The 25,431-nt window shown below is 30.4% G+C and overlaps 1 protein-coding gene across 3 annotated transcripts in view; it reads left to right on the top strand.

The window, feature by feature from the left end:
- Positions 1-25,431, top strand: part of LOC131844963 (monocarboxylate transporter 3) — a 45,354-nt gene that overhangs the window by 5,786 nt on the left and 14,137 nt on the right. For all 3 annotated transcript variants that reach the window (XM_059193959.1, XM_059193961.1, XM_059193960.1), the window contains exons 2-3: positions 14,898-15,180; positions 17,794-17,937. In XM_059193959.1, coding sequence (XP_059049942.1) covers positions 14,898-15,180; positions 17,794-17,937 — 427 coding nt within the window. The remainder of the gene's footprint in view (positions 1-14,897; positions 15,181-17,793; positions 17,938-25,431) is intronic.

The raw sequence follows: 25,431 nt of genomic DNA, 5'->3' as shown, positions 1-25,431 counted from the left end.
GAATAATTATTTCATAGTTATAGAATAATAATAATTCTTCATCAGAAATATGTTATTAAACTTGTTACTAGGTATACATATATCGTGTGTTACTGCAGTATCTGCATACTGGGACTTTATCACGCCTATGAATAATGACCGCTGTACTATGTTATGGTATGTGAATTGTTTCGCAATGTAATCATCTCTGCTCCAGTAGGATAGTCGCGTTAGTAATTGGCACAAACTGTTTTGTCAACTATATGAATGATTATACTTTGAGCAGCATCAAATACGAGTACTAACTACAGTTCATATAGATAGTTTTTAATGCATGATACTGGAATGGTGCACTCGTCTGTACTAATGGCCCTCCCATTAGTACAGACGAGTGCACCATCAGTGGAGGTTGGTAAGATGATCATGATGTCAGAACAGTGGTTTCCAGAGGGCGTTTTCTCAGGAAGGCTGTGTAATCCACATTACTAACCATGCTCTTCCTATAAATAGATAGTGGTCAATATTGTTAGCACAAATTAAAAATTATGACAGTATCGGATAAAACATATTACTCTTACAGTTCAAATATTCGCAAAACATATTCTAAGTAATTTAAATTGAAAACTTCTTTTCTATATTCGCGACTTCTGAGACAAACATCTTATATATAAAATTCTCGTGTCACAGTTTTCGTTCCCATACTCCTCCGAAACGGCTTGACCGATTCTCATGAAATTTTGTGAGCGTATTGAGTAGGTCTGAGAATCGGCCAACATCTATCATCTATCATCATCCCCCTAAATATTAGGGATAGTCCACCTCTAAATTTTTATCTTTTATTTTTAGACAAAAGTTTTAGTTTCTATTTTTTTATGATACAACATACAAAAATACATACAATCCTAAATTTTCACCCTTCTATTATCAACCCCTATTTTTTTATAGCGTTATTAATTTATATGGCAAAACAACGTTTGCCGGGGCAGCTAGTAGCTTTATAACTTTAAGTGCTAAGATATATTTTTGAGTCTGTAGATGCTGACAAATTAGAAAGCTAATTCAAGTATACATTTATTATTACTTATTTGAAACTAAATATTACTACCGTAATTTTACCGTATAAATTTCGAAGGAATATGAACTCGCATCTCTCGGTTATTCCGGCTGGGCGAGTTTATCTTGTGGAGGTGAAAAAAAAAATTAAATTACATATATAATAAGTGCATGAATTGTGCACCAGTTGTTTGTCTTGTCTATCTACTATTTATTTAACATTTAACAATATCGTGATTTTAAATATGAAAATAATTATGTACTACATATAATGCTGCAGAATATCAAATGGTATAGTCTAAAGTATAAAGTATACCTTGATAAATAAGTTTATGAATTCAGACAAAACATTCTGACTATAATGTACTTGTATATATAGTATAAAAAACTGCGGTATATTCCACGAGACTTCATGGGATGATATAAATATATTATCACGCGCATTTTTAATTAATTACGTTAGAAACAAAGGTCGGCGTGACGAGGAAGTTTGTGGTATTGGTGAATATATAATAGTGTGATAGATACTTAAATAATAAGTACATGCATATAGTCAATTATGACAGCACCAGGTGTTTCCATCGTTTGTCTAACGCAGATAAAATTATGACAAGCGAGATAACCTAATAATAACACTATGTGCTTCATATATTTTCAATGGTTACGTACAGAAAAAATGTTTTCTTTGTTTACTTGTGATATATATGGTATACGTGTAATATAGATAATAGGCTCATAAGCGTTATACTGAATAGTAATAAAAATTGAAAAGTAAACAGTGGGAATAAAACTCGCGTAACAAAAAAGGAAATGACAAAATATATATATTTTTAAACATCGTTTTATCTCTATCAAATTACTCCACACTCGATGGAGCTGCATTATTTAAAGTAGCCCAGCTTTGCATTGTTACCATACTTACATGAGTATGCCAAATTTCAGTCTGATCGCCAAATGGTTAATATCGCCCATATCAAGTAGAGTAGACACCAATGAGTGTATGTATTCATAGTATAAATACATCAGTCTTTACAAAAAAGGTATCTCTAATAAATCTTTCCTTTGTGTAGAAGTAAATAAACAAATTTGTAAATAAGCCGGTCGCAACAATGCTATTAAGAATATTAAACATAATAACATTGTTCATTTCATAGGATCTAGAAATAGACAGGTGACTTTGATAGTACATCCTTCACAAGGTTGGAACATTCGTGAAGGGCTACGTTACTATTGAAGGTTGCTATGGTACATTGCGTACGATTATTATAAGGAAATAGTTCGTAGGTGTACGTATTAAGAATAAAACTAGCTTGAACATATTGATTATAAAACCTTCATACCCCAAGCTACGCTACACGTAGGGATAATACTCACAAATTCACGACAGGGGATTGAAATATTAACTCAGTCATATACATACGTACATACTAGGTATTTCCTAAATCGAGGGGTTTTCTAACGCTAGTTAATTTGATACGATATTTTTGCCTTTGTTGTAGTGTTTTTGCTGTGTTTGTAAATTATATTGCGTAAATTCAGTTATATGACTATTTTCATAGTTGAATCTTTATCTGTCTGTTGTTACTGATATATATGTAGTTAGGCGAAGAATCCCAAATAAAATAGAAGTATTTAATGGAATGTATTTAGGTAGGTTATGATACTACAGAAGTGTTTTAGGTGTTAGATAGTACCTATTTCTACAGTAAATTGGCAGCACGTTAATGGTTTAAATGTGTAAAGGATTCGCTTTGAGGGTTCGCATATTGAGAATCATTGACATAAGAACATACCACAAGTGGTGACAAACATATCGTTAGCAGTGGAATGATTGAGGGAGCCATGAGCTTCACAGTGTAATATCTAATGTCAAGGTCTATAGACGGCTACAACTTTGTAGTAGGGTCGGTCATTAGTTTGTTTACCTTTCGAATGGTATAAAAACTATCCTTGAAAAGGTTTGGCCTTTACAATGAATCAATATCATGTCGGAAATGTCGGACTGATCGTTCTAATATTGTGATTATTCTTTATGATTGGTAGCAATTATAGTTTTTTCTGAATCTTCTGTAAATTATGTAGGAGATTCTGTTCTAATTCAATAGAAACATATAAGAAATGCCAATCTGATATAAGTTTAGTAGTCTAGTAACATATTGTCTGGGAAGAATTTTAAGAGTTAGGAAACAGTAGTCATTTGTTAGTGAATGTAGCAGTATATGATATAGAAAAAAAATAATGATACTTGTACCTGGTAAATAGGAGAGATTATTACTTTCTACTTGACATAAAAGATAGGAATTTTTGAAAACCATAATCCATACTACAAGGACTTGTACAGTATTCTGTACAAGTCTTCGTGGTTATGAATACTATGATTGTCTATACAGTTTCAGTTGTATTTTATAATACAATTGAATTAAAAACTGTCAATATCCATTGGTCCTAGTATGAGCAGTTGACTAAGATGCACTAGTTTACTAATGCTCTAATAAACATAATATATTTATCAGCAATTATCGTTAATTAGATCATTTTTCGTTTTGTTTGTTATAAACGTATAACACATAGGTACCGCGTAACCATGTAGTTTGAAAACCAACGTATTAAAAATATTTAACTTTTTAATTTTTATACAGATAATACCCAAGTAAGACTTGTGTCATACAACCTAATACTAATATAACAGAGCTTTGCATATAACAAACGTTTTTTGCTGGTATGTCTTCCCACTAGTAAACAGTTTTCGAAATGTTTGTCGTGTTATGGTATCTTAGCTGATCGCTACCTTTATCGTGTATGTTGCAATTATTAACAGAGTTAATGTGAACCATTTGTTGGGTTTAATATTTATTTATTTACTTACCACAATATAAAGTACTGGTTTTGATAAGGTAAGTAGGTATGGTACTTGGAAAAGTGGATCATGATGAAACTATCCTATTACTTATCTTCCTATACAAAGTCCAATAAAAATGATGATTACTCTATAAAAAAGTAATTCCTTTAGGATGGAGTGTAAATGTTTGGTTAATACTTCTGCCAAATCGCTAATCAGATTATATTGAGGCAAACAATAATTGCAATTGTGTCCGCAAAAAATACTAGATTTGTGGTAGTTATGTACATGTATGTGTAATGCTTAGATATTTTTCGTCTTAACCTACAATTTTGTACAATGGGGACTATCGATCAATCACTACATTGTAGTTTTTGCGTAAATCGATGCCGAGAAACGTGTACCAAATAGCCAATCATATTGGATTCTGGATCTTTCTGTATAACCTTCGTAAAGTTTGGTTAAAACGTGTTCGCTTTATATTCACTCTAATATTGGCGTTCCTAAAGCAAATATCTTAATATAAGAATTGTACTTCTATTTATAAAACTTTGTCTATTAAAAATAAGATAAACATAAAAATAATTAGATACTATAGTTCATAATAAAAGACAATGAAACCTTACTTACAAGATAAGTTATGAGTGTTTACTAAAATATTATATTTAATTTAAGCACATTTACATAAACAAAACCTCGTTTGTAATTTCTTCGAGTCTAACAGGTTTTTAATTACCAGCTTTTACTAATTATTTTGTTTGCCATATTTAATCATATTAGGTTTTATGTGCAAAAGTATTATAATTTCAGCTTAGGGAAGGTAAAATACGTGACTATTAGACATGCCCGTAAAAATCAAAACCAAGAAGACACATTTTTCTGTGTAATTACAAGGTACCGAAGAATAAGACCTTAGTCCCCCGGAATGGCAATGCAACTGAAATAACAGTGACACGACCACGTGGTATCATACATTTATAATCGATGGCAGTCGCTTTTCTTAAGTTGGATCGTCAGCTTATAAGTAACACCTTCTAATAAATAGTTAATCTTTAATAGTGTTGGCCATTTTGTTGGTTAATATTTGTTTTAGTTTTTACTAGCTACTCGCCCCGGCTTCGCACGGGTGTACATGTATTATTATATATATATATAAACCTAACTCTTGAATCAGTATATCCATTAAAAAACCGCTTCAAAATCCATTTGCGTAGTTTTAAAGATTTAAGCATACATAGGGACAGACAGCAACTTTGTTTTAATACTATTTTACTTAGTATAAGGTAAGGTAGGTATAGTAGAAGATGATGATTTATTTACTGAGATAGTCAGCTTAATATATATTTATTTTTTATATTAATTAATAATTAATTAATTTTAACTAGGATTGGCTCTATCGGCATGTTATGTTATGCCGAATAAGTAAACATTATGTAGTGATACATCACGTTCCATAGTCTTTGTTTATAATAATAATTTGTATTTCATTGTAAATGTACTATGAAAACTTTGTTGACAAAGACTTATCAAATGACATTTTCTGAACAATGTTTGTCGGTTCTATATTAACTCAAATGACAAAGAATTTTCATGAAAACTGTTATGGGAAATATAACAAACAAATTGATTTATTGCCCAATTATTATCGTTAAACAAAGTATACTTTATTAAAAATTCTTAAACAAATATCGGAAACATTATAATAACAAAGTATTTGATTTTATTTGTTGTATTGAGTATTACGTGTATTGTAATGTCTACATTTATGCTTGATGTTACTCGGTAAGTCCGTGCTTTGTTTTGGAAAAAAATAACTTGTGATCTTTTTATTTTTTTCATTTGTATTAAAATTGTAATAAATTTTATTTTGGTTTAGATTTGTCTTTATCTAGCATCATTGTGCTATTTTTGGAATTTTAATACTACACAAATTTATCATAAGTAGTATTATTATTACGAGTAGATAACGCATTCATTAATCTCAGAAAATATACCGCGTCATAATTAATTGTATAAATTTAAGATTTAATATTCTGAGAATGATTAATGGCACAATGAACATGACATAATAAAATATTTAATTATGTTTAAGAAATAAAATGTTAAAGTTAATAATAGACAAAGATGTCAGCTCTATGACTATAAAAAACGTTGAATTAATGAGCTTCTGCATTTGGAACTAGTTTGTAATATTATTGGTTATTATTACAAATAAAAGAAAAGTGTGTACCTAAGTGACACAGTTTGTGACCGTAGTCCCAGATATATTACTATTTACTAGTTTCTTTGTCAAACATCAATTTAACCATTGCTTATTGAATTTAATTTGAAGAAGGAGATTTAAAAAGCTTATTTTCTTGGGAATGTTTCCACGTTATAGATTCATCAATAATATGTCTTACTTAGCTTTATATCTTTCTATCTTTCATTGTGCTTAAATTTATATCATTTTGTGTTTTCTGGAATACAAAAACTATAGTGTGTCGAAAAGACAAATTTTAAATTAAATTAATATGAATGTATACTTATTCTAAATCTACTAGCACTATTTATTAAAAAGGATAAAGTAATAAAGAATACGTTTAATAGTGCGTTAATCAGTTCAGTTGTATACAAACAATTATAGTTATGTTCGAACCCGCTATGGTACTCAAGGACTATGTTATGTACCACCTACATTAATGTGACAAGTGATTTCAAAGAGGCACGTGTGCTATGAGATAAACAGATGGTATTATTACTATTTGATTTAATATTGAAATATAACATATTGTTCGTATATATATAATGTTCGTATATATTTAAAAAAAATGTGTTCGAGAGATGCTATGAATATATATGTATATAAAAGCCCAAATATGACGGCTGACGGAGGTCAGTGGAGATACTACGGGGTCGCAAAACAATTGGAAAAGGCAAGACAGTAATGATTATTAGATTAACGAATTTTTATAATATTGTTATTATTATTGAATACTACACACTGGTACAGAGTGTGATTTTGTGGGATTATCTGTATGTAGAGAGAAATTTCCGATTTTAGAATAGGTATATACACAAGATATATATTATGTATGTTGTTAGTCTCAGGGGAAGTCAGGACTTGTTACTAGGCTAGCATATATTATTATTTTGTATTACTCTTTCGTTTAACATTTAAAATATTAGTATGATTATTTCCGTTTCCGTTCCTAGTTTTTCTGTTAATATCTGTCTATTTTCATACAGCAGTAGTTAATCAATAAGTACATATAAACCGAAAGACATTATGTCCTCTGAAGTTTACTGTCCTGCTTGTCAGGCAGCCATTATGTTTATTCTTGTCATAAGTATTAATTTGATATTATCATGACTTGATTAAGATATGACATTATCAAATTACAACAGAAATCGAGACCAGTTAGTTGGACGGACGAGAGGGTGTTAGAAGTGTAATTTATTGTAATTTACTGTGTTTGCAAATCGGAATATTTATTTGCTAATATAGTTATGGCAGTAAGTTATGTAGTCAACAAATTTTTTTATGTTAATACGAGTTATTTACGTTTGATATTATGCTAATATTGTCTATTGTTAATTTAGTATACTAGTAAACTAAGCAATGACGCTCTCAAACTAGTTTATTCGGCTAATATTTTTTAAATATATTTTATAATCAATTAAAAGTAAATGAACACATTAAAGACAAGTATTTTACGAGAAGTAACGACAAGCGTGATACAAACAATTAACAGTAATTGAAAATCACATGGATGGCATGAGTGGCTTACATCTCCCATGTAGTATTTGGGTTACAGGAAATATAACTAAGTAATTATAGTTAGCATTTGCTTTTATATTGTAGTCTTTATATATTACAAATAAACAAATAAAACATATACATTTAAAGTGAACCTTATTAATGAAAAAGTGGATTTATTATCTGTTAGGTCTGATTGTTTTCTTAGCTAGACTTGATGACATTTGGTACATTTATACGCGATAATTGTCATAGGATTTTGGAAATATATATATGTAACATTTTTTTTTATCTCGGTTGTTTTGACAGGCCGCATTTTTCTCAGATTCATTCATGTTACAGGAAAAAATACAAGAAATGTTCTTTATATTTTCTTATATATAGGGCCCATCTAAATTGATTGAACCCTGTAAAATCAACTTGATCAATCTAAGTAAATGAGTATATACATTGTTATTTCTGATCTAGGTTTCCTTATGAGCATATATTGCGTAAAACAGTCTGCCGTTAAAATTAAAACAATATATTGTTGGATTGCGGAATCATAAAATGTCAACTGTAAATATAAATAATTATTAGAAGTTTTTATTTGTCTTCATACTCGTAATATTTTCCGCCTATGTGGAATAAAGGAAAATGTCCATTCGTGTATTATTATTAATTGCTGCGGTACTGAAATAATTCAATTATACGATAGTCTGCAAAGGAAGTGCTTTACATTTGGTATTCATGAAATTTGTATATGATGGTAGTTTTTCTCTTTTCTTTTAAAAGTCATGAGGTTAAATCCGACACAAAAATAATCGAGACTGATGATGGAAACACTGTTAATAAATTCTTAATCAGTGAGATGGTGGTAACGCTATTAACCCCATACCACCGTTGAATTAAAGTGCACTCGGCTATCTCCTTAGTTACGAATTGTACCTGTCGTTGCCCTTGATGTTATATCTGAGTGTTAAGATTATTATGATTGATCAGAAAATTAGAAATATATACTTAGTATCGGCTATCGTGATTGTGTGAAATAGACTACACACGATACTTAAATTGGGGGCAATATCACACTGAACAATCGGCCCTGATTTCACAACACATGTAGCGATCTAGTAAGCGATCCAGGACACGCCTCTTAGTGTAGTGTGTAGGTAGTTTAGACCAATATTCCTAACACTTTATTTGAAATACATATATTGTATAGATTGAATTGAAAGCAGCTTTGGTATTATTTAGTCATTGGTTATCTCAAGAGAGAGCAAATTATGTGACAATAAGTAATGAAATCTTAAATATTGAATGGAATAACCTCTTATCAAAATTAAATACAGAAGATGCTGTCAGTATGTTTTACGAAAAAATTTACGACATAATTAAGAAACATGTACCCACAAAAACTGTTAAACCCTTTAAATTCCCTGTCTGGTTTACATCTGAACTTATTAGATTATATGAAAAAAAAAATCGTGCTTGGATAACCATGAAAAAATTCAACTCGGAATCTAATCATAATGTTTTTTCAATATACAGGAGACAATTCAAAATGAAGTCAGAACAATGTTATAATAAATATATGAAACATATTGAAGACAATATGAAAGTAAATAGTAAATATCTTTGGACCTATATTCGCAATCGTGATAATAATTCAGACATACCCAATTCGGTCTTATATAATAACTCAGAGGCAAACACACCTGAAGAGGTATGTGCTTCTTTCTCCACATTTTTTCAATCTACATTTGAAAAGTCTGCTGTTTCTGAAAATTTTGATATAGTTGACATCGCCATTGATGAACGTTTAACACCTGATAATGTTATCAACAATCTTGAAATCTTAGAGAAGGATGTACTTGTAGGTTTAAAGAGTATAGATATTAGTAAAGGTGTTGGAATAGATAGTGTTCATGGATATTTCTTAAAAAATACTGCCGCTGTTATTTGTAAACCTGTGTGCCACATATTTAATAAATGTTTGCGTGATGGAATGTTCCCTAGGATATGGAAAACAGCTAGAATTGTACCTGTACACAAAGGTGGCTCAAAACAGAATGTAGAAAACTATAGGCCGATTTCCATTCTTCCCACTCTGTCAAAACTTTACGAAAGACTAGTTCATAAAGCAATATATCCCAGTCTCCATAATGTAATTTTGAACCAACAGCATGGTTTTGTTCAACGTCGATCTACAGTAACAAATTTACTTGTTTATACTAACTATTTATTTGATGGGCTGGACAATAACAAACAAATAGACTGCATATATACTGATTTTCGCAAGGCGTTTGACAGAATCGATCACAGAATGTTACTAGAAAAAATAGCCTTTTGTGGTATAAGAGGAAACCTCTGGAGATGGTTCAAGTCTTATATTTCTAATAGAACTCAAAAAGTTGTTATTAAGGGATTTGAATCTCAATGTGTACAAGTTACCTCAGGAGTTCCTCAAGGATCCATTCTTGGCCCCCTTTTATTTATACTATTTATAAATGACATTAATACATGTTTTAAGCATTGCAATTTTCTTTTATATGCTGATGACTTAAAATTATATTATACTATTAACAATATAGAAGACCATGTTAAATTTCAAGAAGATTTAAATCGTTTTACAAATTACTGCAATAATAACAAACTTGAACTTAGTGTGAATAAATGTAAAGCCATCACATTTACAAAGAAAATAAAAATTAGCAACTACCCATATTCACTCTGTAACACAATACTAACTAAAGTTAACGACATCAAGGATCTTGGAATAATTCTTGATTCTAAACTACATCTTGATTTACACATAGAGAGTATAATTAATAAGGCTTATAAAATGTACGGGTTCATAATGAGATCAGGTACTAGGTTTAGAAACTGTTCTACATATATTCATCTGTTTCAGTCATTAGTAAGATCACAGTTAGAATACGCAGTGACCGTATGGAATCCCCATTATGATAAATATAAGAATAAACTAGAAATGGTTCAAAAGAAGTTCCTCAGACGTATACATTTTATGTTTTTTCGTAGAAGACTATCCTATAATGATCTACTTAAACATTATAAATTGCTGAGCTTGAGCTTAAGACGCTCTCAATTACAATGTATGCTGCTTTATGATATCTGTAATAACAAATATGATTGTTTAGATATGTCATCAAGTATATATTACAACATACCCCCCAGAGTTGAAATGAGAACATCACGCCCCCATAGACTCTTTTCGATTAAAGCAAGTCGAACTAATGCAGGTATTCGTAAACCTATTACTCGCATTTTGCAGTCGTACAATGATAACTTTAATGAATTGGATATATTCAAATTGTCATATATAGGTTTTAGAAGGTCAGTAATTAATAAACTTAAAGTCTTACGTATATATAATCACATTGAATCATAATATAATTCATTCTTTTCCCTTGTCACACTGATGTACACACATACATTCGCGCGCACCAACACACACACACACCCACACTACACTCATATGTACAAACACACATTCGCACATACAAATGATTTTTCCTCGTATCTTTAGTAAAACCTGTAACACACATATCTCATATCTCTTTTCCTCATTCAACCCACTACATATACACCATCATAATTATAAGTAGAAAATATATTAGCTTGTATGCGTTTAGTATGTATGCGACCCACATATCTTAATACTTTAATATAATTTGTGATCATGCATGTTGGGTTTACAATAACATAGTACGTAGAAAATGTAAAATAATTATAACTTTCCTAATTGTGAACCTGTTTTTGATCCTAAATAAATAAATAAAAAAAAAAAAAAAATCTCTGGTTATCTTTGAGCTGAGTTCTAGTTTTCCCAACGTCGTATGTTGGCCGAATAATTAATTACATTTAAGAAGACAAATTTTAGCAAGTAGGTATGTTATGTAATTTATTTTATAGTGCTATTGTATAATGTTTTCTAAACTTCGAAAGTTTCAAATTTGTGTAGAATATGAGCCATTTGGCATTGGCACATACAAAATTATTTATACTGCTCGAAATTGCATTTGTAACAATCAAATAGTTCATATAAATGTATTCGTTACATAATAGATCCTCCGATCTTCGCATTCCTAAATTACGAATACATTGATTCATCCATATCATTCGATGAAGTAGATATAAAGGGAAGTGAGGAAGTTATTTTTATGCATACACACTATGCTAACGAAATAAATCACTATGCCAGACTCGTTTGTAGCGTAAACATTAGCAAGGTTATCCATCGTATATGCAAACAATGGTGGTTACATGCACAACAACGATGTGTCAAGCCTTTGACTTTGTATAAGATGGAAGAAGTTGGCCAAAATGTATTGTTAACATAGTAGCCTAGTAACCTGCAGGTTCAAACATATATTTTTTTAGAAATGTATAAGATTTGTCAGTTAATATTAATACATGTCACAGTTCCATGTATAAGTGTATTTATATGAATTTTCAGATCTACATTAGGTATTGTGGTTAATCCTCTATAACTTAACTCGAAAAAGAGTGAATAAAAATATTATTACACTTATATTTTGACGAAAGAGGGAGTTTTATATTAATAAATATAATATAATTATTGATATAAAATTCCCTAAATATAATACATATTATATATATAATTTATTTAAAGCGAACATTCAAATAATGTACATTTAGGATCATAGTATTCGATATTAAAACAAATACATACCATAGTTTATAAAGTCAGGAAATCAACTAGTCAATCTTTAGCAGATGCTGCATGCCAGATACAGAAGTCTGCTTACATAATTGTAGGTATATACATTGAGCGATTCCACCTGTATCTTGATAAATCAGTTTAAAATACCTGTAAATCTAGAGATAATAATAAGCCTCGATTGTGGCATCGATGCGTTTCACTTATTTTATTATGTTATTACTTTTGTTTGGCGATTTCTTATATTTCATGTTAGAATTTCTCTAAGATTATTCTCATGATTTTCTTCTGTATAATGAATATGATATATAACTTATTTTACCTCAGAAATATAGTGTTAATATTGTCGTTATCTTATATATAAAAATCAATATCTACATTTAGATAATAATAGATACTCTCAGATTATTAGCTTTATCAGCGCCTTGCCCCAGATCAGATACGGAATGTCTTACAGATAGAAATCATATTTGTTAAAGTTAGTCCATTGAAGTTATCATGGAGTTTGTAACCGATATTAAGTGTAGATAAATATTGTAGGTCTTGTATTGTATGGAGTACAGTAGATATACGCTAACTGTTTGTTCTTTGCCATCATCGAACAAAATGATAATTCAATGCAATTATTATTATTATCTATTTCGGTTGGAGTAGTGAACTGATTTTTATTCAAATGTTATAACCACTGTCTCATTGTTCGCAGTGATTTATGTTTATATAGTGAATTAAAGTGTTTCGATATATCACATTTATTTTTAGAAATGAGTTTAGTAACATATAAAATAATATTTGTTCACTGAGCATAGACAGGACAAATTCTTACTCTATGAATTAACGTTAAGCTCGGGTGTCCATGATCATATAGAGTAGAATTTCAAATTACTGTGTTTATCTGGATACTGTCCAGATTTACACTAGTAAACGATACAAAAATCAATTGAAAACATAGTATTATATATTTACTTATTACAACTTTTTCTTTACATTCTAAAAACTTTAACAAAAACTTTAAAAGATATTACACTTTTTCTATTCTAATATACATTGTCTTATAGTACGTTAACTATTTAGAAAAATTTCATCCTGATATACAATATATGATACTCATTATTTATTGTGGTGTGAAAGTGAAATTGTTCGTTAATTTATGAAGGCATTTCGCCAATAGTCATTAAATTAGGTAGAGAGAGAATTTTAAATTAAGGAAAGAATCTGTCTGAATGCGAAAAAACTGAAATGATTAATTTAAGCACCCAAATACAGTGTTATAAGTTCATCTAAATTTAAAAATCTCTGGGATGAATATTTATCCTCTAATTATATCTTTTTTACATATATACTTAAATGTCTCGGTTTCATAAGTGGACGTAGTAAGCAAAGGTAGTATTTGTATATTTTCTGTTAAAATTTTCGCCAACCAAGAGCTCGGCATAGGCAATGCAATGTGGTATAAGGTGAGAAGTCTGTCACGTTATCCATACGGTTTTAATAAGTGTATCATAAACATTAACTATACCATAATGTACCGTCCATAAATATGCTATTAATCATTCACTCCACGTGCTTATACGGCCTTGAGGTCGTATTAATCCAACAATATTTTACGTACAGCAAACATAGTACTGGCAATGACCATGAAATTCAAATAAGATAGACAATGCGATTGTTTAATAACAAACAAAATCTTATCAATTTCTTTTAAGTAGTTTTCAGACTCAGGATTAGGAAACATAACATCTATATCTGAACAATAAGTATATTACGTAAAGTGTATGTTGCTTTAAATAGTTGGTGTAAGTTTCACTACATCTCTCATGACAATTACTTCTTTTATATCGTATTATATTATATCGTAATATATCGAGTAACTCCTGTATTTTGTATCGTGTATTTTCTTAACGAAATGTTAAGAAAATACACAATATCGAACAATAAAAATACAATAAAACATTACGGAAATTTCCATTAATGTGCCAGGAAAATTATGTGATAACTCCCTGAGTAGTCAAACATGTTGACTTGTTGTAAACAAGGTTGACCAATAAAACAAATTTTATTTTGGTGCCAAGTCTCCGGAAATAATAGATGACTATTAAAGTGTAAGTACGGAAAGAACCTTATAGGCTTGTTATGAAATGACATTCTTCTAGGGATATAATGGCTGGACATTCATGATGGTAGACGATAAAATGAAGTCAATAGTTATATTAATGAAGATCGTCAATGACGTAATGCTTTCATATTTATGATTCGATAATGAGGGTATAAAAACAAATTGTTGTTGTTACTCATACTGTTTTGATGATGCTATAATTCCGATTTGGCTGATTTTGTACGATAGATTATTAATGAATTATTTAATCAGAATATAAACAGAAAATATACCTACTTATTATACATAAAATGTGTTCCCGTTTGATTTTATACTTCGTTTTCGAACACTTTCAGTTAAGTCTTTTATCATTAGATTCCTTATTAGAAAATAATATAAATTGTCGTTAGAACTATTGTACACTTCAGTTCAGTATTTAAATGTTCGTATACCTATGTAAATAAACCTGATTGTATTAAAGGCTACGAAATTAATATAAAAAAAATTGTTACAGACTGAAAGCGAAACATCCTGCGAAGAGGCAGCAAGACTGACCGCGGAAGGTGCCGGCGCGGATGAAGATGACGATGCATTTGACTATGGGGCCCTACCTCCACCCCCAGATGGAGGATATGGATGGGTTGTCGTCTTCGCTTCTTTTATGTGCAACTTGGTGGTGGACGGAATTGCCTATACCTTTGGAATATTTCTCCCAGAGTTGGTCACATATTTTGGCGAAGGGAAAGGAAAAGTTGCGTGGGTCGGCAGTTTACTGTCAGGAGTATATCTCGCTGCAGGTACACTTTATTTCTTTAGTTCTAAAGCTTTATATCTTAATTTTCCATAAGAGGAGTCCGTTCTTGTAATCTAAACATTACTATATAACGTATGGTGAATTAAATGTTTTTATTATATTTCTGAGGAAGGTTTGTAAATATAAAAATTTAATGAATTTCTTTTTCATTAAATATATATATATATATATATATATATATATATATACATATATATTAACGTACGTAATCTATATGTATATATATATACATATAGATTAACGTACTAAACGGGTTAGTAGTCTTGAAAATTTTCTTCATAAATTGGGAAGAAATTTGAAGACTTGACCTTTACCTAATTATACTACATGTAGTTTATAATTTCACTTTCGCAATCATTGTAATCTCGTAAGTGGCAGTCAGAGGTATTTTAATGACTGTTACGTTTATTGTGGTGAATATTGTTAGATTTCTGACTTTTATCACAATCTAATCGCTGAAGATTATTTAATGTGTATTTAAGGCGATAATGAATTTTATTATTAAACGAAAACAAATGATATCTGTTAATATGCCCTTTTAATCCTTATATAACTATACTGTTACTAACTGTGATTATATTACTTCAGTGACATTGCAGTGTAATTAATATTTCATATCTTAATTTCTTTCGTACTGATTAGTATAAAGCTGCACAATCTCGTCTTTAAATCATTATTTAACTAAATATTTCAGAAATTATACGCTAGTCATTGGAATCATTAAATAAAAAAATATTGATAAATTATCGATAAATATGTCTACAAATTGTAATCACATACATACTTTTTATTATGTAATTACAAGTATTAGGTATATTATAGTAAATACTATAGTGAGGTCAGCGTGGTAATATTACGTAAATTCCTCTTATGAGGAGGATCTGTTCATAGAAGTGTAGTAATATAAATAGGCTATAATAATAATACACAATACCTACAGTTAGGTACTTTACATTTTCCAATTAAAGAAAAGATCGAAAAGAAGGAAAATAATATTTTACTTTTTGCCTAAAAGATAATTAAGACTAGATGCATTTGTAATTACACTATAATTGTTTTGACGTTAGACAGAGAAATCAGTGGTTATCTAGGGACCCGACATAATAACCTCAACATATTTTTAGCACATCAATACCCAGTCAGTTTCAGTTCCTTAATTTATGTCTGGCGCACAATGAATTTATGAACATAACCGATATGAATACGATTTTGATATATTAATCTGAAACTATAGTCTTTAATACATTTTTAAAGAGTAATACTCATTTTGAGTATTATTTTTTTCTGCACAGATTATTTTAATACATATAATATCTTTAGTACATACTTACACAATATAATTATAAAAACTATATTATATTTTCAATTCTACTTTATTATGTGATATCTTTGCTAATTAAACCAATAAATGGGAAATCAACTTTTTATAAATCAGTTACAAAACATCCGAAGTTCTTAATGTACATATACAAATAGTAGTATTTAAAGCATACCTAGATAGATCGTATCTAGTTATCTACCTGTGCTAGTGTACAAGGTAGATCCTTGAACTGGTTTCGTAGAATTTACATCGTGATCACCGGCCTGTGGTTGTACCTGATTGTACTCACATTGAGTACAAGGCATCTTTCCTTAATTACGTTTAATTTGTGTATGTATAGTAAGTATACATACACTAATCTAAAAAAAAACTACATGCTTTTTGTAGTTTTTATTTTCATACTTAATTGCATCTTGTTCATATTAATTTTATTTAATTATAGGAGTCAAAATATCTGTACATTTACGTTACTTATTATTGTGATAATTATCACCTACGGGATTGTTGTATTTTCAAAGTTTTCAGGAACAATTGACATATGCACACAAAATTTTATTCAAATCAGTTCAGCCATTAGGAGGAATTAAGTGACAAACACACTCACAGAAGAATTAAGATATTGATATAATAATGTTTGTGATCCACACAGTGATGTTGCAAAAATCTGCCAAGAAAATGCCATAAAGTCTTTAAAATGTGTCTCATGAACGAAGCTTACCTTCGGTTTATTATCTCGCCTAATGTGGTATCTTTAAGTAGGCATCAAATTATTGCATCACAATCAGTAGACGATCATATTAAGGACGTCTTCTATTTGTACATATGAAAACCGTGAACAGGTGTCATTGAAATTGATTGACGTGATTGTCTATGATATTATATCTAGCCCAAATGATTGTGTAACAACGTGAATATTAGTATTGAGAAAAGCAATGTAGAAACTTTGCTTCTAACACATAATTGAATAAATTGTAGGCTTCAATTAGATTATTTATCGAAAATAATCATCAAAATTGATTTTGGGAAAAGCGTAATATAGTTTACCTCCAGATATTTAGTTGATCTCAGAACCGTTTTTTATATAATAATTTATATTATACATAGGTTTTTATAACAGCCTTATTTTTAAAAAATACAGTGTGTTACTTAGAGAAACTGCAAATATAAGCATAAAACTCTGAACTTACGGATCGGTACATCTACATCTTTTAAAACATACTCTATACAATAAGAACCTATACACAGATATTAACTGTAAATACTTATCTTTTGTAGGTCCTGTTGTATCGGCGCTATGCAACAAATTTGGCTGTCGGGCGGTGTGTATCGCTGGCTCCTTGATAGCCACAGTCGCTTTTGTACTTTCTACGTATAGCAAAAGCGTTACTATGATGATGCTCACGTATGGACTCCTAGGAGGTAAGAAAACATATTTTATTATACATTGGAAAAGTTAATTTTGGCCTCTAATCTCCGATTGTTATCGATGTAGACTTTGTACAAAGTCGTCTGGGTAGCGATAACCATTTTCCCATTTATTGCATCCAAGCAGCTTGCTTTCTCAGACTGAAACAGTTGAAGGGTAACGCAGTGAAATTGCCAGGTACAGAGGCATGATATCGTCCTCTGGAATGACAGTGAATAAAAGGTACCACGGGCATCGTATGACAACTTGTTCATGTGTATAGGTGATTAATACTTACCGTCCAGGGGACGTCAGATTCTTTGCCATGACAAGCAAAAAAAAAATTGAATATACTTGATCTTACGTCGCTGAATTACTTAATTACACTACAGAAGTAATACAATTATATGCCAAATTACTATATTTTAACGTAATTTATCTAGTTACAAGTGCATGTTATGCATTAAAAACGCTGTACCATGTTTTATTATTCATCGGAACATATTGATTCTATTGATGCAGTTAGTAGTAGTAGTAATTGAGGCATTAGAATAACATTTAAGTTTTCATTTTATATTATAAAGTTAGAAATGTTAAACCAAGTAGTTATTCCATATGTAAATAAAGTTGCCAAAAATATTTATTTTATTTAATCTTTCTTTTGGATACTTTATAACGTATTATGAGCGGCCGGCAAGATTGCTATTATGTACGATACTTTCTCATGTTCTTTGTTTTTATCATTATTCTAACAAAATAACAGTAACGTCCCAAAACAAACTTGTTTACTCCATGACAACGTAAATATTTCTTAGAAACGTATTGTGGTAATTGAGATATTGTGATAAAAAATAAGTGATTCATCACATTCGAAGGTGTTGTAAGTGGCTAAGGATAGAAATTATCCATTCAGTAATACTTGCATTGGCTTGCATCCAGTGGAAACATACGTCAACCGACTGAATTAACATGTCGTTAACTAAGACGACAGCGTTACATGTCGCCTGTCAATTCAAAGCCGCCGGGTTATACTGCGACTCAATTTAATAATGTAGTAAACAACTAGAAATCCAGGACACGTACTAAAGGACATTATTTAATAATGTCCTTTAGTTTTACACCTGTATATGTGTAACCCTAATATGACTTACTTATGTCGTATGACCTAATGATTGCACGAAAAGACCTTACTGTAAAATGGGGTCCTATATAACGGGGTCTAGAATAAACTCTTTTAATTAATAAGTAATCATCAAATCTATTCTGTAGTCAATTGGTTAAAATACCTTCTTATAAGAGAGTGAAAACTTGTTATATAATAAGGTTACAAAACTCTTTTTTTCCGGTTTTATTGCGATTTTTTCTTTTCTTGCACGCATGTTATCCTTGTCTTATATATGTAATGAAAATTATTAAATGATCTTGGAATATGCATTAGGTATAGATAGGTAATTATACTTTAACTAGTTGCTGTTTACAAATTAATAGCGTGGACGCAGGTCTAAAGCATGTTATGTTAATAGCCCAGTTGCTAGTAGCCTTGGCACAATAGCATAAATGTGGATGCGAACCGTCCTTCGAAACTTGGCGCCTGTAAATACATTGAGACTGGTTATTATTCAATGAAGATGTATAGTGGGAATAATATATGGGGTGACCACCGAAACTCGTATTTCCATATTGTCGTTTGTCTAAAAAACACGTTAATTTACGGAGACAAATTCGGTGGTAATAGTAATAGCAACATACTGTGGTGGTGGTAATAATAATAGTAGGTAATAGCAAGATAGATTTTCTACAAAAATTATCAAGTGCTGAGACAACAGAGTTGCTTGAATATTATAGCATACTAGTTTACAGTGTGTGAAATTGTAATGAAATTAAAGGGTACGGAAGCATACTGACTTAAAACTCGAGAATGGCAACCATATGTGGTATTGCCGTCACAGTGTCTTTTGTAATTCTCCTCGTGCTGTTCATGTATACAGAGTAGGTAGGTGGGTAAGACAGCTTGTTTGCCATTCCATATATGTAAAAAATAAAACTATAAAAGACAATATTTTTGTAATTGTAGTCTACCAAAGGATCTTCAGAGCATAAAATCACCGACAAAAGTAGATAATATTTAGACGCCCCAATTTGTAATAAATTGTTTGTTTCGCTGGCAAATAACAGATTCCGATCACCTAATATGTATTTATATGTACTTACGTGTATATAATTTTACTCAAACTTGATGGTCTAATAGTTACGAACTGTTTTTTTTTGAGACTGTAATTGCCAGCTTGTGTTATCCTAGTTATTCAAGTTGATCGCTGTGAATTAGGTATAAGGCATAATACAATCCTAAGATGGCTTTTATTTGAGTTTGAAATAGATTACACTATTTTAACTATTAGCTTTTAGGTATACACAAATTTTCATTCTTTATTTCACCCTCTTATTATTATTTGAGATAAAATGTAAGCTATATCTGTCCTAGTGATATAATACTTGTTGTGAAAATTAACAAACAGAATGACATACTTTTTTATTTCTGATATGAATTGTGTTTGCAATATAATATTTCATACGTAAATTCGCAGTATTTCTAGATAAAATAATATTAAAGATATTATATTAATCTCTTGTAATTTTTTGATTGTCATTACTATTCATTGTGCTTATTCGTCGTCATTATTTAAATCTTTGTTACTTCATTTTAATTTGTTATATTCGGGAAGTCTGCAATTTCTTTGTTCCTTAAAAATTTTGACACGATACGTATTGAATTGGATCTTAGCCAACATTTACGGCAAACAATACTAGTCTTCAAATAAAGGGTTTTACAAAGTCCTTTTGTAAATAATCAATGAAGGATTTCCCTATTGCACATCTGTTACTATATATAAATAATATATATGTATAGACATAATCTATACATAATAGATATCTACATACATCCAAAAGAGTGGCTTATAAGGTATATAAATCTCCTATATTTATAAATTTTCTTAATACATCTTGTAGTGTTACATAATAATGTAGCCCGCATTCTGCTTTAATACCAACTCCTAAATTTAAATGATTGATACATTTACAAAGATACCTTTTAAAGGTTGTAGAAAATATGATAATAAATAAGATTAGATCTTACAATAGGATTTGTCGTATATTATAGCATTTAAATAACATCTACGGATTGGCGGGTTATCGCTTAGAATGGTATCTATCAATCAATCTGTGGGATAGTTCAGTGATAGAATTATCTGCTATGTACAATATGTAGTAAATAATTTATCTTAAACATAATCGCTATCTTTTTTAATCTTGTAATAATATTTACAAACATATAAGGCTCTCTTAAATGCACCTTAACTTCTTACTTTACTTTGAATTGCCTACGTTTTTGTCTAGATTGAGAGGCCGTAGGATAGGATGATGACTGGCTATGTGCCAGACTTTGTAGACATTAAGGCGCCATGCAAGGTTTGTTCCTGGACTATTACGCAAATGTATATATCTTAATATGATTCGAATTTAAATAAATGGAATCGGAATTATATATACTTTAAATAAAAAAATGTATGAATAAATAATTATTAATACTTGACGTCTCCATTAATTACCTTAAATTAGTATCATAAACATTTAAAAGTATAGCGTCATTTCCATTGCATTTATCGCCACTGGTTGTCCAGGCTCCATATGGATAAGGTAAAGATTATTCGGTCTGACATCAGTATTAATTCAAATAGACGGCTATTTATTAATGAATTTCGAAAATAAGGAAAATATATCATAAATTTTAGAATTATATCTTTCTACTGAAATAAATTTGTACGTCTCAATCATAATAATTAGCGCGAACGTTTAGCACAATTGTCGACTGATCCCACTTGGCAGCAACGTTGAGATCATCGGATTCAATGCCGAGACCATTCGAAAACTCTGTTTCGTCACGCCCGGTGGACGTTTCAAACGTAGCCCAACTATTTTTGTTTTATTCCATTTAAATGGCCATGAAACCACGGGAGTTGTTGAGTATGTTACAGTATGTTAACATTTCTGTCCTATATAGGTGTTATCAAATACAATGGCGTCTTTCTTGTACAATGTTAAGAAAATGCGTGTTATATGACTGTGAATTATATTTTTTAATATCTTCTAATACCATAAAAAGAAATAGATCTCATTTCCTTGTATCGCTTTATTCAATTGCTTGAATATAAAATAAAAAATTTTTAAGCCACTTTACATTAATTACACGGTTATAGAACAACAATGTTATTCTTATTACTTATTGTATTAAGTACTAAGTTCAAATATTTATTTTCAATAAGCATAAAAGCAGACGTATGTTTCTACTGCGTAAACTGTAGAATATATTCAATGTTATATGAATGAAATGTCTAAAAGTAAGAATATTAACTTAAGTTGGATGTTACATTGAAATTTCAAATCCTTTATTGTTTTTTTCTGAAAAATTACCTTAGATACAGTAAACTCATTTAATAATGCGCTGACTCTATACTATGTGGTGTATAGTATAATAACCATGCTTGTTTATTTTTATAGTATTATAGATTTTATTGGCCAATAAATTCCATAAACATAAAATATTAATGACAAGGGCTTTAAATTGTGACCTTGTTTGAAACAAGAATGTTACAAATTGTTATTTTTGTTGCGAGGACAAGTTGTAATATATTTGGTAAGTTTAATGACACTAGCAGACTCTTTGTGTTGTATTGGTGATATTAAAAATGCACTTGAATATTTCGGATTTTCGGGTACAGTGAGTAAAAAGTACAAAACATGTTATTTACCACTTATATTTTGTTTAGAGATTTAAGAAACCAATATTTATTAATTATTTATAGGTTTGTCAGTACAATGGTACATAACAAAATAAAGTGTTCAGTGGTCTGTTTTTACTATAAAATACGTATTCATTCAACTATATATTCGGAACCTGTATGAGTACGTAGAAATAGAAAACTTTTTTCACATGAACTTAGTACTAAATAGTCATATTATTTGATTCTACCATTCATTCGGGTCATAATTTAGGAGTTGACAAGTATCGGTCTCTAGTCTTTGCATGAGGCGGAATTGATAAAATGCGACATTCGTTAATTTATTGTATTGTTTCTTAGTTATACAAATACTGAGAAATATACTTCAAAAATCAAAATTGACTTTCTAACCATTCAGTAATTAAATAACGATAAACATAGCTAGATTCTTCTATAAGTAGGTACTACAGAATACAATTGCTTTAATTTGAATAAAGGGAGTGCTTCGAATCACAGAATAAATAACATTACTCAAATGTAGGTCATGTTATATTAGCGTGGTTATCATTCCGAGCCGTTTGGAGGATATAGGTCAATCAAAAATCCAAGTGATGAATTAATTTTCAACCGATTCGGAAATGAAATACGTTTTAAATTCAATTGGCCTGTTTTCTGCGTATGTTACGTAACATATTCAATAATGCTGCATGATTGGACTTGGGTTCGCGTATTCTTTGTAATGTAATGTAATGTAAAAAAAATATTTTTTTTGTCCAAGAATATATATATGTATTAACATAACATTTTATCTACATCCACAGCAGTTTCTATACGGGTTGCTATAAAACAGTACTGTAGCCTACACTGCCTCATTCACTTCCTTACCTCGTCTCATACATATGCTAGTATCTACTGGAAACTTGGTATCTTCTATCACGGCATACGAACTGACTATATTAGTCGCCTTAAACTGCTTTATAAAAAAATACGTACTATTATTAAATTCGAAAGTGTGTCTCCCTCTCTATTCACTACCTTTGCAAGATTAAACGGTTGAACAGATGTAATGAAATTTGATATGAAGGTTAATTGTATCACGAGAACGAACATATGTTATTTTCGTAAAAAGCAGACAAAGTCGCGGCTGTTAGATACTTTCTATTATAAAACACTCATCTAATAAACAGATATTACCAAATTATGATTTATCAATAATTATGTAGATCATTGTATGTAAATTAATGATAAATATTTGACGTGAAAACTGGAATATGTACCGGATAATGACGCATAATGCCGTCGACCTCTTCACCGGCCCATATGTTCCTTTGTGCTGTTTCAAATGCCGATTTGTGGGGCGTCAATAAACACTGAGTCATTCTATATCAAATTCCAGTATTTGTTTTCCCTTAAAACTGTGATATGTTTAATTAAATAAGTGCAGAAATCGCTGTTGTAGATTTTTCATTTAATCGACATAATTTTAAACCTTTTTAAAATATTTTTTACCGCTTATTCGGAAAGCTGGCTCATCACAAGAAGAATAAGCAAGAAAGTTGTGTGTTGCTCTTTTAAACAATCTTTGTAAGTTCACATTTTACAAGTCGAAACGTGTGAATACAAACTACCCACAAGTACTAATTTATTTAGGCTCAAATATAAAAACACAATAAGATTAAATCAGTCGCAGTGATAAGAGCAGACCAGTCCCTACAAGCAGCACTCGTTCACTAGTATAACGGATGAGCCAGCCATCACTGTGCTCGACCATATTTTAGGTAGCCCAATGACCACCGAATGTAAATCAACAATCAAATAGCTATACCGCTATTTGATTTGTTGATTTACATTTTCCCTTACTGTGAATAACATTCACCATTTAAAAGAATAAAAGTTCGTGATTGTAGTCAATGTTGGAACAGAATAGTGACTTCGTTTTCCAAATTACGATTCCCGTTATTACTAGGTACTGTATAAATCTTGCTGATTGATGTATTTCTATTACGCGGAGCTCTATAATTTGATCTCTTAGTAATTTTCTTAGTAAACATATAGGCTAATGTTACTCGTATATACATTAAAATTAAGCCTTTTCACTATCTGTATTTTGTTTGCGCTTTTTATTATACACAAAAGTGTATAAGGATTGTCTATTTTAAAAGCAAAATGTTCTGTCTTAAAAAGGATTTATGCAGAACTATGTATAACTACGAGAATACGAAAATGGTAACAGCTGCATGAACATTTCATAATATACTTAGACTTTTATTACACTACTATACGACGAATTATTTAAATTTTAGCGAATACACAAAAAACAAATGTATAACTATAGTAACTGCAAAAGAGATAGAACAGTATATTAACATGGACATTGATTCTTTGTTCGATTTTATTATACTGAATAAGCATATCGATCCGGGTATTTGAACTCTAACATACTCCTTATACACCTTTGTTAAGGGTTAACGACCCAGGTTGGGGGAGAGGTAATTGTTAGTGGTGAGGACAGTGGCCCCGTCACCGCGTCGTCAGGTCGACCCTCACGTAGTCCCTCTTGGTAAACATCGTGGTCAATGTTCAATCTATTATATCCACTAGTATCACCAGAGGTAATGAAAAAGTCATTTGCTTATTTCAGCCGCCAAGCACCTTGCTTTGTAGTCTGTTTCGGTTGTAGGGTGCAGATTATTCAATGAAATTGTAAAATAATAGGCATGACATCGTAGT

The sequence above is a fragment of the Achroia grisella genome, unplaced genomic scaffold (genome assembly GCF_030625045.1).
Source record: "Achroia grisella isolate CSIRO2021 unplaced genomic scaffold, CSIRO_AGI_Agris_v1 utg445, whole genome shotgun sequence".
Classification (NCBI taxonomy): Eukaryota; Metazoa; Arthropoda; class Insecta; order Lepidoptera; family Pyralidae; genus Achroia; species Achroia grisella.
Note: the sequence above shows the minus strand (reverse complement) of the source record. Positions and strands in the feature narration are given on the sequence as shown.